This window comes from Aquila chrysaetos, chromosome 3, assembly GCF_900496995.4.
Source record: "Aquila chrysaetos chrysaetos chromosome 3, bAquChr1.4, whole genome shotgun sequence".
Lineage (NCBI taxonomy): Eukaryota > Metazoa > Chordata > Aves > Accipitriformes > Accipitridae > Aquila > Aquila chrysaetos.
In genome coordinates this window covers 969,087-983,447 of record NC_044006.1, presented here as the reverse complement: position 1 = coordinate 983,447, position 14,361 = coordinate 969,087, and the positions used below count along the sequence as shown (strand labels likewise).

At 61.3% G+C, this 14,361-nt stretch overlaps 1 protein-coding gene across 4 annotated transcripts in view; it reads right to left on the bottom strand.

The window, feature by feature from the left end:
* The window catches only part of NOL4L (nucleolar protein 4 like), a 66,844-nt gene that overhangs the window by 8,923 nt on the left and 43,560 nt on the right, over nt 1-14,361 (bottom strand). For all 4 annotated transcript variants that reach the window (XM_030008700.2, XM_030008701.2, XM_030008702.2 and 1 more), the window contains 5 exons: nt 13,705-13,846; nt 1,473-1,744; nt 520-705; nt 248-439; nt 38-160 (listed from right to left, as the gene is read on the bottom strand). In XM_030008700.2, coding sequence (XP_029864560.1) covers nt 38-160; nt 248-439; nt 520-705; nt 1,473-1,744; nt 13,705-13,846 — 915 coding nt within the window. The remainder of the gene's footprint in view (nt 1-37; nt 161-247; nt 440-519; nt 706-1,472; nt 1,745-13,704; nt 13,847-14,361) is intronic.

The window sequence follows — 14,361 nt, the reverse complement described above, 5'->3', positions numbered from 1 at the left end:
TCCGTCCCTCGCCCACCTCCAGCCGCATGCAACATACCTGGGAGGTCTGGTAGATCTCCAGCCGCATCCTCTTGGCTGCTTTCCGCGTTTCGCTCTCGCAGGCGGCGGCTAGGATGTTCTCTGCCATGGCCGAGGTCAGGTGTGGCGGCGTGGGCCTGGTCTGCAGAGACACAAGCAGAGAAGGTGCTCAGGGACCTTCTGGCCCAGGAGTGGTGGTGAGCAGCAGGGCAGCGGGGTGGCCACTCACCATCTCCATCCCGTTCTTCTTCATGCGGCGGCAGGACTTGAGGTAGGTGCGGATACGCTTGCGCGCCCGCTCCTGGAACTCGGGAAACTGCCGGCTGCAGGACTCGATGATGGCCTGGATCTTCTCCTTGGGCTGCTTGGAGATGGGAACCATCCGGTCCAGGTTCTCGTCCACAAAAAGGCGCACAAACATCTGCAAAGGAGAAGACAGACGGTGGGAATACCGAGACAGGAGGCAGGCGGGCTCGCCCTCCCCATGGCGCTCTTCCTTACATTGAAGGCCTTTAGCCTCTCTGGGTCCATCCCCTCCGAGTCATTTATCTTATCGTTGTCTTCGTGGTCATCATGGTCATCATCATCTTCGTCGGCCGTGGGGGCCCTGCCAACAGTCAGGTCCTCGGGGCAGCCGCTGACCTCTGTCTTGATGGAGTCATAGCTGCCGGAGCTGTATGGAGGGGACTGAGAGGAGACAGGGGTTACCGCGAGCAGCCCTCGCCTGCCCACCCCTGCCCAGGGTTACTAGGAAAAAGCCCTTTCTCCTTGGCTCACTGCTTCTGTCCCCTTTCCTCATGTCCCCCTGCAACCTGAGATGAACCCCCGGCCGGGCTCCCCTGAGCACCAGCTCCTGCCTGCTTGGGGCAAGGGGGACACGGTGGCCTCAGGGAGCCTGTGATGGCCCAAAGTGCAGGCAACGCAGCTCTGGCTGGTGGGGGCTGTGGCTCTGCCTAACCCTGTGGGAAACGCTGCCCGGACCCACCGGGAACGGGCTCCTCCTTGCACAGTGGGAGCAGCATGGCCATAAGGCGAGCCCACTGCAGAGCCTCAGCTCTGGCAGGTGGGGTGTGGGGGATGCCCCTGGCTCTCCCAAACCATCCCTCGCCCTCCCTCTGCAAACCGCTCGCTCGGCACTCGGGCTGATTTCTGCTGAGCAGCAGCAGCCTGGAGGCTGGAGCATGGCCAGGCACAGCTGCTCTGCCACAGCAGTTGCGGGTGAGTGCAGCGCTCGTCCGTCCTTCCCTTCCTACAAGGGAAAGGCTCTCAGCCCTGCTGCCCCCACTCTGCGCCTTCCCAGTGCGGGGGCAGGAGCCGTGTCCCTGCCTGGCCTGGGAAGCCTCACGTGCGGTTGCTCCCAGTATGCCGTGCCCCGTGCCCAGCTCCAGCCAGGGACGTGCGCCCGTCCCGTCTCGCCCAGCCCCGTCAGCAGCCGCCCGCAGCGCGGGCCATACCTCTGCCGTGGTCTTCACCGCGTACTTGACCCTGCTGCGCAGCCCGTCAGCGCTGCAGCTGTCCGACTGGTAGGAAGGGGTGACGTGGGCAGGCGCGAGTTTGTCGCAGAGGTTGATGGGCTGGTCATCGGCGGAGGTGGTGAAGTCCATGGGGGCCGCGGTGCCATTTCCGTTCATTTCGGGAAAGGCGCTGTCGCCCTGCGTGCTGCTGGAGGTGGAGGGGTTCAGGGTGGAGGAGCCATTCCCGCTGCAGCTCTCTGACGAGGAGTCATCTGCAAAGAAGGACGTGTGGTCACTCCCGTGGCACCCTGTGACCACCTCCCCGAGGTGGGCGAGCGGCTCTGCCCCCCCCATGACGCCAACCTCCCTTGAGCCCGCCTGCGGGACCACCGGCACGTGCAGCGCGGACGTGCCGCTGCTTTGAAAGCCCCTGCCCGGCCAGGGCTGCTCTGGGCTCACTTGGTGGGTGAGTCGCCGCATGTGCTGCCGGGAGCCGGGCCGGCACGGCTGTGGTGCGGGTCCTGGGATGCAGCAGCTGGAGGTACAGGCGCCGGTGTCCGCGGCTGCAGGGCCATGGTCACACGACTCCGCTCCCGCGTCCCTCAAAGCACGCCGGACGCTGCCGTGCCCCGCGTCCGGGCCACCCCAGTCCCTCCGGCAGGTGACAGTCCCCACGCCTCCGCCTGGGGCCACGGCGCCTGGGCTTGAATAAGAACTTTGGAATTTGGTCCTTTTCGGTTTCTGTTTGCATTGCAGGGAGGAGAAAGGGGCATTGCCTCTCCCAGCCAGGTCCCTCGCCTCCCGGCATGGTCCTCCCGGCCCAATTTGGCGCTGGGTACAGAGGTGATGAGCTCCAGAGCCAGCGGCTCGGGGACGTGCTGCTCTGCAGAGTGCTGGGGCGCGGGGTCAGCACAGGAGGACAGGCTCGCTTGGGTGGGAAAACCCTGAGTTTGTGCTGCCTGGAAGCGGCGTTAGGAGCTCTGTTCACAGCGGGCACGCTGCCCAGCAAGGCTCCTCGGCACGCTGCTGTGGGGAGGGGGCAGGGGCTGCACGGATGTCCCTCCTGTCCTCCTCAAAGCCCGAGTGACCTCCCACACCCTACGCGGACACTCCCGCTTCCCTGTTTCCACACACCCCAGCGCCGTCCCCACGGCAGCTCCGTGGGCACCCCTTTCCCCCAGCACCCGAACAGGCAAGAGCCCGCAGCCCGGGGGCCCGGCCACGGCAGTGCCACGCACACCCGGCGCACAGCCCGGCTCCCGCTCGGTCTCGGTTATATTCACACCCCCAGGTCCTGGCACCATCCCCGTGCCCGTGCACGGCTCCCACCACACCGGCCTCCCGCCTTGTGCCACTCCGAAGAATGGCCCGGCCGCGGCACAGAGCTCGTCCCTGTCCGTGCCCAGCGCTGCCGGCACCCGGCCCTGCCTGCACCCGGCCAAAGAGCCCAGCCCTGGGGCCAGGCACGACATTTTCAAACTGCTCGGCCCGTTTCCCCTTCCCTCCCCCTCGCTGCAGTAAATCCTTTATTTCATTAGGTGCCTCTGCGAGAGGGAAAGGGCGAAGCACGTGGGGAGCCGCTTCCTGCGCGAGCGTGCGCCGGGCGGCGAACAAAGAAGCTGCCGGCAGCGACGAGCAGATGGCGGTCCCCGCGCCCGGCCCGCGCGGCCGCAGGACAATGGGGTCGGGCTGCGGGACGGCCTCGGCACCGCGCCGACGGCTCCTGCCGCGTGGGCGCCAGGTCCGAAGGTGTGCGGGCGCGGGGTGGCGGGACGGTGCCCGGCTGCTGCCACCCACCCTCCTCTTCCTCCCCCCCCCCCCGCCAGCACCCGCCGGGAAACTTTAATGAGAGGCTCGGCAAGCGCTCCTGTGACCCTGCGGCAGCCCAGGACTTTGTATCCCTTAAAATAAACAGACTTGAGGACACTCGGGCATCCAAGCCGACCGTGGGGGCTGGCCGGGGTTGCCGCCGCGTGTCCCCAGCCACCCCGCCACGGGCGCCAGCGCTCGCTGCCCAGCCTCGCGCCTGTGCCAAGGCTGCTCCTGGCCCCACGAGCCCCTAAATTAAAAGGTCCCCACTCGAGCGACCCGCTCAGCAGAGCTCCCTCCCCCTCCTTTCCCTTGCACTGATCCACTTATTCGTCTGAGCAATGACCAGAGCTGACCTAATCCCCAGGGTGGTGTTTATGTGCGGGGTGCTCCGGGCCAGCGGCAGGCGTCACCCTCCCCGGCACGGGGCTGGCTCCAGGCAGAAGTCCTTGCTCCTGGCCGGGGCCGAGCACCGGCTCTGTGTGCCGGAGAGTACGGGGCTCCAGGGGAGCTCAGCAGCCAGCCCTACCCTGGGGCACCCCCCAAGACCGGCTCTGGTCTCCCGTCCCCGTACCGCGGCGGCGGGGCTCCGGCAGGCAGCTGCAGCCCGGACCGTGGCAGCAGGGCTTCGGCCATACCTGGAGGGGCAGGATGCCGGGGGCACCGCCACCTCCTGCCCCCGCACCCCATCCTGTCCCGGGGCACCGGGGGTTTTGCTCTCCGGCACAGCTTGCCCGGCTCAGCTCCCGCACCGGCGCGCGCTCCTCGGGGCTCGCTGCCCCGCGCGCACCTTGCCGGGACGGGCAGCCGGACCCACCACCGGCGCTCTGCGCCCTCGGCGCGGGCGCAGGAGCGGTGCCGGCTCGGCCGCGGCCCCGTGCAGCAGCAGGCAGGTGGCTGGGGGCGCGGAGGGCTCCCTGCCCCTGGGATGGCGGCCGTCCCTCCCCCTGCTCTGCTCTCCGCACCAGGCGAGACGGGGCTCCCAGAGGGAGGCTCCAGCCTCATCCAGTGATGCCTCTCGGAAGGATTAAGGAGAATTATTCCCATGCGCGGAGGCACGAGCCGCACGCCAGGCCCAGCCGTCAGCCCGGGCACAGCCACAGCAACAGCACCGTGCCGCGGGGCCAATCAGCGCCCGTCCCGCGGGCCGACGGCAGGGACCTCCTGCCGGCTCTTGGGGCGGCAGGCAGCCCCCGGCACAGCTGCCTGCACAGAGCAAGGGCCGAGGGCCCTCCGTGCCACAAAAGCCCTGCCAGACAAGGGGCACCAAGAGAGGCGTCACCTGGGAGAAGGCTGCGCAGGTGCCCTGAGCATCCCCAACCCGCCCCAGACATCCCCAATCCACCCTCGGCATCCCTGCATTGCTCTGAGCATCCTCAACCTGCTCTGAGCATCCCCAATCTGCCTTAAGCACCCCCTACTCCGCCCTGGGCATCCTGCTCTGCTCTTGCCCATCCACCTCCAGCCTCCCCGCGGCCCCCAGCTCTGCCCCCGGTCCCTGCAGCTCCCGTCCCCATCGGCAGTGCTGGTCCCACACCAGCAGCTCACACCGGGCAGGATCCTGGGGGTGAGGTCTGGACCCCCCCGACTTCTCAATGTCTCAGGTTTTCTTTTGTGTTGCACAAAACGCACACAGCAGCTGCAAATCAGGTTTCTACCCGACTCGGCTGCATTTACGAACCTTGGGTTTGCTACAGCCAAAATCTATTGAAAACAAAGAGGAAGACGTGTCTAGGAACCCGTCCAGGTGGAATAAGAAAATGAAATGGGAATCTAACATAAGGGACCAGCATCTACTGCAAGAACAATTTAGTTTAAACCAAGTATGAACGTAAGTAAATAATGAGGTCTGTAAACCCGCTAGCTACAGATAATTTTCTTATTTCTACCTTTTTACAGGTTATGCTCTCCCAGAAGCTCTGCATATAAAGTAGCGGATTAATCTCAGTCTTGTGGGCTGAAAACCAGCCACAAATTCAGGTTGCTGAGGTCCTTGGGTCTGAATGGGGATGGCTTCAACCAGCTTAAAAACGCAGATGGGCTAGGAGGGAGCACTGCACTCTCGTGGTTGGCGCGGATGGGACAGTGCTGGTCCCGGTGCCGGTGCCGCTCCGTAGGCAGCTTCGCTGGGGCATCTCCAGCCCACGGCCAGCCCCGAGCAGTGACTGGGGCACCCCACAGCGAAGCAGGACCTGGGGGAGTGGGAGCAGGAGCTTTCCCACCTTGCGTGCCGGCACCGGGTTTAGGCTCCTGCTCTGCCAACGGCAGCTGAGGCAGGACTCCGAGCAGCCGCGTTGGCCACACTCCCAGAGAATCATCTTTTCGATAAAACCCACCAAACTTCTGAGCTCGGAGAGGTTTTCTGCAGACTCCCAGTGATCGCCCAAAACACACGTAACAAGCAGGGCTCTGGCAGCAGCAGGCAAGCAAGGCCAGGCTGCGCAGCCATGAATATATTCATTATCAACCAGCACGAGCCTGGTGAGCTCCCTGCTCGCGGCTGGAGCTTGGCTGCACGAGGAGCCCCTCTAATGAGGATAATTGGGAGCCCCCCTGCTCCACCCCCACGCCCTAATTGAAGCAGATGGAACTGTAAAAACAACGTCACTTCTAACCGGTTTGATCTTTCAGTCGGAAAACGGAATATTTCGTTCTCCTGTTTAATCCCCTCGAGCCGGGGCTCCAGGGGCTGGAGGTGGAGGGGACCTCGGCACTGCGTGGGGGATGCCGGTGAGGCTGGAGAGCCCAACGGAGGCCGCCCGGCCCCGAGGCCCCCGGAGCGCTGCCCTCCTCAGCACCACTGCGGAGGCCAGGCTGCGGCCAGGCGAGCGGCGGGGCTGAAGCCGCCTCGCGCCTCTGCTGCGGCCCCGGCATCTCCCTGGCGGTGCCCAGCCCGGGAGAGCGAGAAGCAAAATGGCTTCTTGGGCCGCGGTGCTGGGGGAGGAGGGGATCAGTCACTTATTAAATGAATTAATCAGGGCTCAGCGTTTTCATTTTGAAGAGGCTGCTGGATTATCCTTGATTTCTGTGGCGCTGGATTTGCGGAGATCAGGAGGGGAAGGGGCGATTTCCAACACCTGCTCCCCGGGAGATTTTTACGGCCGGGAAGTGGTTGGGTTTAACGTCTCTGTCGGTGAAGGCCACCGCACCGCTCTCCAAAGGCAGAGTTAAAGATGAATGGGGCAAATTGTTCCTCCTCCTGTCACATCTCCAGAGTGGAGACAAAACCTCTTTTGACTCAGAAAACAATGAGCTTATGTAAGAGCCAGCGGCCCACGGAAACCTCGCCGCAGCCCCGCACCACGCGGTGGGCCACGGCCGCCCGGCCCTGCCCGCGCCCCGCCGCAACGGGAGCCCCCGGCCGGCACCGGGGCGGCCCTCCCTCGGCACTCCCTGCCTGCGCAGCCTCAGGCGCTGCGGCCGCCGCCACGTCCCACCGGCAACCCTCGGTCCCCCGTGGACTGCCACGGAGCCACCAGCCGTGGCCCTGCCTGCCCGCGGCCGGCGGGGTGACGGCAGAGGTTGCTGCTCCAACCGGAGACTCGCCATCGCTACCGGGAGGGGAATGCCCCGTTTCCAGCCCACCGTGGCACCAGCACGGGCTGGAGCTGTACACCCAGCCTGAGAGCGGCTGTCAGGAGGGCGCAGAGCATCCCACCGCCGCCTGCCTGGAACAACAGCCAGGAAGATGAAAAGTGCCATAAATTATTCACTCACAAAAGAGACGAGAAGGGGGAAGAAGGGGAGGAGGAAAGCCTGCGAGGAAGGGATACTTAATACAAATTAGAGAGACCGAGTGGGAACGGGGGCCCCACGGGGGGGGGCCACGGCTGGGCGGCAGCACCGCATTCATTAGGCGCAAGCGAGCGGCGCCCCGGGGCTCCCGCACCCGCGACCAGGCGGTGAGCGGCAGGAGAGGCCCCAGCCATGCCGGCTGCCGTGGCCGCCCCGGCCCTCCGCCGCTCACGTGGCCGGAGCACGAAGCCTGTTTTGTCCAGGTCCTGCCCGGCTGATTGCCTCCAAGACGCATAAGAAAGAAAAAAGAAATGTCGCTGGGGGCCACGGAGCGGTGGGACTGGCCAGTGTCTGGTTAAGGCGCTGTATTTCCTGTCTTCCTTCGTTAACACAAACCTTGTTATGTCCCAGACAAAGTGTCCACCCTCTGCGCTCCCTCCCTGGGTCCCTGCCTTCGACCAGAGCCCTCGACAAGCCAGACATCTGGCACGGCTGGACACAATGCGCGTCCGCAGGCAAGCTCAGCCGGACAAGGCAGCGCTGTGCGACCGGCTCCCCCTCCCTCAGCATGAAAGGTGCCCCCCGGTGCCATCTCCCCCCGGCTCTGCTGCCCAGCCCGAGGGAGCAGCTCCCTCCGGCACTGGGACCTCACCGTGCTGGCCCCACGACGGACATTTTCCCATGCACCAAAGCTTGGCAGCTCCCGCTGCAGAAAGCAGCCTCGCCACAAACGCGCTCTGTTGCTCGGTTTTCCCTTCTCCTGACCTCGTCCCTCCCACCGCTGCTGCCCCGGCCACCTCGCTGCTCGAGGGGTGCCCGAGCCAGGAGCCGGCCCTCGCCCACGGCAGGGAAAGAGGTGGCGCAGACCAAGCCTTTCCTTGTGCCGCTGCCGCTGGCAGCCACCCGGATCCTGCTGCAGGGAGGGGACATGCCGCGGCCCCGCGCTGCCCGGGCACTGCCTCTCCCCACGCCAAACAAACGGGTTTGGTGGCTTTGGGCAGAATTCATGCCAAGCTGGTGCCTCCAGTGCAGGCCTGCCGCCAGAGAGACCCCGCTGCTCGCCCCCAGTCCTTTGGGCAAGACAGAGTGGGGACTGCATCCAAGCCACTGGACTCTGCACCCTTCCCAAGCAAGGGACAAGCTGCAGACCTCACCCTGCTGTCCCTGCTCACCGCTTCGGCTGGGGCTGCTCAAGCTGGGGAGGAAGGTGGGGGCACAGGTGGTGCTGGCTGCCCAGTAGCCTGGTGATCCCCTCTGCTCCAGACCAAGGAAGAGCCTCCCAAAACTCTGCTCCATGCACCAGCCGGGAGGGAGCCCCGAGCCGAGTTCAATGTGACAGGCTGGTGAAGCCACCACGGCACCACAGCGTCCATGCCGCACTCCTCAGCCTTGCAGCAGGAAAGAACAGCTCTTCAAAAGACGCCGAAAGGAGGGTGTTTATCACCGGTGAGGGCCTTTGCTCGGGAGGAGCAGACATGCCCCTGGAAGAGGTGACGGGGAATGGAGTGCTCAGGCAAGGCAGGGATGCACTTGCTGACTTCTGCCACAGGGACAGCACAGCGTGGGTACACCCGAGGGACAGAGGAAATATATGCCTAAGAAAAATAAGATAAGGTCACATCTAGCTGTTGTAAGGCCTGGATGCTGGTCCTAGTCTCGATTAGGCTCTGAGCTAGGGCTTCTGGGAGGGTGAAATCCAACACCGGTGCAAGAAGCCCTGAAAACAGTGAGGATTTTGCAGCCTGGGAAAAGCAAGGGTCTCGGGGCTTGCAGACCACCTCTTGCAATGGCCAGCCGTCAGATGGCTGTCCATGCATCTCCCGAGCCTTCCCTGTGGCTGGCGAAGGTGCGTTTGTGTTCACCTGGAGCAGGGGTGGGGCCGGCCGAAGAAAGCCCCAGTGGCACAGGAGAACTGGGAACTGCACAACACCCAACGCTACCCGCGGTAAGTGACCCTGCTACGGTGAAGTGAAGAGTGCCATCGCCCGCGGTCGGGTACCAGCTGTCGAGGAGGTGCAGGTGTGGAGCAGGGTGTCACGGCTGCCCTGGGGATGGAGCCTGGCGTGAAGCTCGTGTGTGGAGTCCTGCAGGCAGGAGCTGAGCTCGCTGTGCAGGCACGGGCCTGGCTTCTGGTCTGCACTTGACAAGAGGGCTGCTCTCCTCCCCAGAAAGCACTCTGCAAGGTCGGTGGTTCGGGGAACCTGATGATGTGCAGCACGTCGTGGGCATCTCGCCAAATAACGGCGGCATGACCCGGAGCTGTGGGATGCATGCCATAGCAGAAGAGAGACTGCTGTGCTGGGGACAGCTCGGTGCTGTCCCTGCTGGTCCCAGGGCAGGGTGTCCAGAGGAGCGACGTGCCCTACCTGCTCCCGGGACAGCATCCTGAAATAACACCTGCCTGCATGTCCTTGAGGTCCTTCCTTTGGAGCACTCCTGAGGGATGTCCCCAACACCAGGGAGCCTTCCCAGCCAGCTGCCTCGAGGGATGCCCCCAAGGAGCACGTGCCTTCACAGTTAAGTAGGTTAAGAAAGTCCTTTCTCCAAGGTCTGGATTAGCCACTGCTGCTCCAGGCAGAATGGGCTCAGCGGGGACGCTGCCAGTCAAGTGAAGACTGCACGCAGGGACCTCAGCTGGAAGGGGATCTGACCCAACACGGTGCCATGAAGCAATCCTATGCCCCCCATGCAGGGAAAGCAGATCTTATACCCAGGAACTTTCCCTGCTCCTCAGAAGGACCGGGTAGCAACCCCTGCCCATGGGCTGAGCGCTGCTCCTAGGCGATGGAGCAGGATGTATGGCCAGGGACAAGGCAAGATGTATCCTATTAGCAGGCAAGACAGAGCTGTCTTCTACATTAGTTCAAAAGTGCTTTGCCATGTCACATACACTGGGGTTTTGGAGGTCTGCCTCCTGTTTTCTTTTTAAGGGCACTGCACTCACCAGCAGGTCACACCATCCCTGTGGTGGGACACCCCACTCAGCCCCATGCACCAGACCAAACTGGGAGGTTTTGTAACGCTGCACTCGCCTGTGGATGCAGACAGGCTCTGAAGATGGACAGACTCCAGCTGAAACTGCTGCAGCAAGACAGGGCCAGGCACCGGGACCTGCTCTCAGCTGGGAGTGGGTACGGGACCCTTTCAGGGACGGTGACAGGCACAGGGGACAGCGAGACAGCGTAGCATTCAGGGTCACTTCGCTCCGAACGCGTGTTGGCTCCCACAGACGTGTCCCTCCAGGATGTCCTGCACAATAGCTCCGCTTCAGCAGCAAAGAGTTTGTGTTGATCTTGCTGTCGCTTTCGGTAGCCGCCGGCTTCCTGCGGGCACGTACGCTGTGAGCAACATCCGACGGGGAAGGGATGTTGCAGGGAGCTTCACGTTTTCCGTGCTGGGGCCCACAGGATGAGTAACAAAGGAAAATGGAAGGAGCGAGTGTGTGCGCGTCGGCGTCACTGCTCAGAGCTGGCCGGTGTGTCCTGCGTCCCGCCGTGCGCCCGCCAACCCAGCAGGAACCCCAGCTCTGCTGCTGATGCTCTCCCAATGGTGCCTTCTCTGTCCCTTACCCACCGAAGTCATTAGGTCTAATTTGTTCTCCCTGCTGTTCCAAGGGCTGACGCTGGTTGCAGCACGGCTATACTGGGCCAAGGTTTCTGGGCACGGAGACAAAAGGTGGTGTTGGCTTTTGTCCTAGCTGCTTTTTAGCTCTCTGAAGATTTAGCAGATACCTGTGTATCAAAGCATGGGACAACAGTTCCCTGCTCTCCCGCCTCTCTGGATTTCATACCGCTCTGCTCGTCTGCCATAGGAGAGCACTCGCTCCTCCCAGGCCTCCGAAAGACCTGGAGTTGGTGCTTCGGTACTTTAAACAAGACTTTTCTTTAACAAGCATGTCAGACGATACTGCTCTCCTACTAGGCAACTCTTCATTAAAACTTTATACTTTACGAAGCCTTTCACAGAAGACACACTCCAAGCATCCCTCCTGTCGGACAGCAGCAGGTGGGACCAATTCAGTAACTCAAAAGGATTTCCAGAGGGAGGAGACTACCGAGTCCTGAACAAGCTCCAGATCGAAGGAGGCAGCATGTGACCAGACCCCTCTGCAGCACCGGGACACTCGGAGCTGAGCCCAGCCAGGCTGCAGGGGAGGCACGGGGCTCGCTGCGGCACTGGCCAGATCTCCCACAGCTGGTGGAAGAAGGCTGGGGCTCTGCGGGGCTGCCGTGGGGCATGGTTGACAGTTGAGCACAGGAGATGTGGATAAACATCCAGTTTTGGCATGGAGTACTTTAACCAGAGCCCTTGGGCTGCCCTGGCATGGGCACTCTGCACAGGGCACCTTGGCCAGCTGGACCCCAAGGGGGGTGCAGTTCACACAGGCTCGTTACTCACATTTATATGATTTCCTTGGGAAAGTCTTGCATGTGCACAGCCTTAGCAAGACAGTGTGAACCTGGTAAAACACATTTGCTTCCAAAAAAAAGAGCTTTCGTGGATTGAGAGAAAAGGAAACTGAAGAGTGCTCGACACTGATTCAGGCACATTCCCTTCCCCACGCCAGTAATTTGCCTTTCCTCTCACGACACGCTCCTTCTCTGCTCCGTGCTCCTCCTCTCCTCTAACCTCTCGCTGCCCACCTGGGTCGCTCCATTGCCCTTCTTCCCTTCCCAGCCTCATGCGTGCTTCAGTCCTGGGTGGGAGCGTTGGGTTTGGCAGAAGGACTGACACAAGGCCTTTCGCCCCATTAGCCTCTATTTTAGAGCTCCAATACAGGACACTGACATTCACCACAGTGACAAAACCTCTTTTCACTCCCATAAAATGCCCCCTGAAGTATGACAGCCTGATGGAAATCCCAGTCCCTGGCTGCTTCTTGATGGGTCTCATTAGTAACCCTGGGCTTGGCTTGCTTACTCTTCGACTCCATCACTTCTGATCTGCCAAAGGCTACCTGGTTTAGCCTTCTGATACCGCAGGGACAGCCTGGGACACTTGCATTCCTCACAGAAAGGAAGGGACTATTTGTGCCTTATTGCTCACCTCTGAACCTTACAAAAGAAATAAAAGGAGCCAGGAAGGGCCCCAAAGAGGACACCTGCTTCTGAAGAAAAACCACAGGGCATGAAAAACTGGAAGCATTTCCTAAGAGGGCAGAGAGAGAGACGGAGGATTTAGCTTTAGTGAGAACATCTTGGTTTGCCTAAATACGTGAGTCCCTTACTAAGTTACTGTCCTGTTGAATAATAGTGTTCAGCAAAGGGATCAAAACCGTGTCATTCTAGATTGTAAATGAGACTTGGGAATTCAGTGGTGAGGGATAAGCCACAAGCCTGGAATGTCCCGATGGGAAAATGGCAGAGTTCAGGGGGTACGGAGAGACCTGGCCAGGCCACAGGTATGAGAGGCAGCGCTCGCTCGGGACAGAGGTTGCAGCCTGGTCCTGAAGAGCCAAACGCTTCTGATGTGAGCAGCTGTGTTACCACCGAAACACCCTTCCTCCTGGCATGGGCACAGCCCCACTGCCAGGCCCTGTACAAGCAGAAGTGCCGCTGCCCGTCCCACTGGACGGGGACATGGTTTAGCGCTGGCAGGTTTCACATCCTCACCAAGGCTGCCTGAATCTGGGGCTGGTGCTAGTTAGTTAAAACCAGCTGTTTCTCTAAACTGCAGATTTGCAATAGAAACTGAAGTGCCACAAGGTGCTGGACTGGAGAGAGCAGTGTCCCTGCTGTCCCTATCGTCCCTGCTGTCCCTGCCACTGGCCACACAAGCAGCTAAAAGCCACCCCAGGGAGACCTGCCAGCACAAAAGCCCCTTCTTTCCTCTGGGGTGCTTTTCCAGTTCCCTTTTTCTTAAAGCAGCACCAACCCAGCCCGGGTTGTCCCTCAACTCCTCTGCTCCCTTCCCGCTCTCCCAGCAGCAGCCGGGCTGGGGACAATGAGGGATTCAACCTCTTGAGCAAAAGCCAGTAACAGTCCAACCACTGAAGCCTTCCAAGCATCACGGAGATGAACTCTGACCCGAACTCGTACTTCTACCATTTATTTACTTGCTCTTTTATTTTAAACTAGCATGTTTCACAGAAGTAACACACCACTTCTCTTCACCAAACACTTCCTCCCACCCAGCCTTTGTGTGCCACCTTCACCCCTTTCAACCCCCTGCCTTGAGTGAGAGGACACCCAAGTCCACCCCGCACTCCCATCACTATCAGCTATTGCAGATTACACATTTCTTGCCTGGGGGATCCAAGACGCTGTCTAAGGTGCAGGTTTCCAAGCATGGAAAGCTGCGACCTGTATTGCGAAGCCTTGGCATCCTTCCTGCAGCGGGGCAGCGCACAGCCCGCGCTTCAGGACTAACTGGGCTCTCCTTGTCACACCAGGGGAACTACAACCTGATGCCTTAGGAGAGGATTTGGTGACCTCTTGCTGGAGGAGCTGGGAGCCAGATCCCCACACAAGGACCATCAGCTCTGAGCTGGACAGGGACCTGGCTGAGCAGGAACCCAGAAGCTAAATGGGAAGGACTGGGAGTCGGCACTGCTTCAAAGCCTGTGCTGATATGAAATCCATCCTACAGGTGGGACACCTGATCAGAAAGGACTGGTTAATGTTTAATAAGTGACAAAACCATCCTGTGGCAGAGGCGCAGAGTGCTTCCCACCCCCTGGGGCACTCACCGTCCTCGTGGCCGTGCAGGTTCTGTGGGCTGCGCATGCTCTCGTCCTGGCTGGGGCTCAGGCTGGAGTTCAGGTGCTGGTCAGCTGAGATCCATGTGGAGTCGTTCATATCAAAGTCCTCGCTGCTCACCGATGTCTCATCCTGGAGGCAAGCAGGAAAGGGTTAACTCGCTGAGCTATTTTCTTTCCTCTCTCTGGCTTTAACATCTCCTCACCACGCAACCCTTCCTAAAAACAATTCGGTCGGCAGCTCCTGCCCCCCACGAGCGCTCGCTGGCCCCTCGACGCTCCCCAAGGCCACGGCGAGCAGCCCTTCCCTCCGCTGGGCTAGGTGGCTGCCCCAGCGGGGATGGCCGGGCTCTGCTTCCTGCCTGAAGACGTGCCTGAGCAATGGCACTGTCTCTAATTGAGGACAATTAGAAAGAGCTCGCATCCTGTAGGAGCGGATGGCTGAGCCCTGGAGTTTACCCTTTAATCTCCATCCACCCCAGCGTGTTTCTGGTGAGGCAGCGGCGCGTGGGAGCCGAGGACGGGTGCAACTCCATTGAAACGGCTCCGTAAAACATCTCGGACTTTTCTGAGGTCAAATCATCTGCTGCAACAGGAATCACCAGAAGACTGGCACCAGCAGGGAGTGGCTGGTGGGGCAGATCTGGA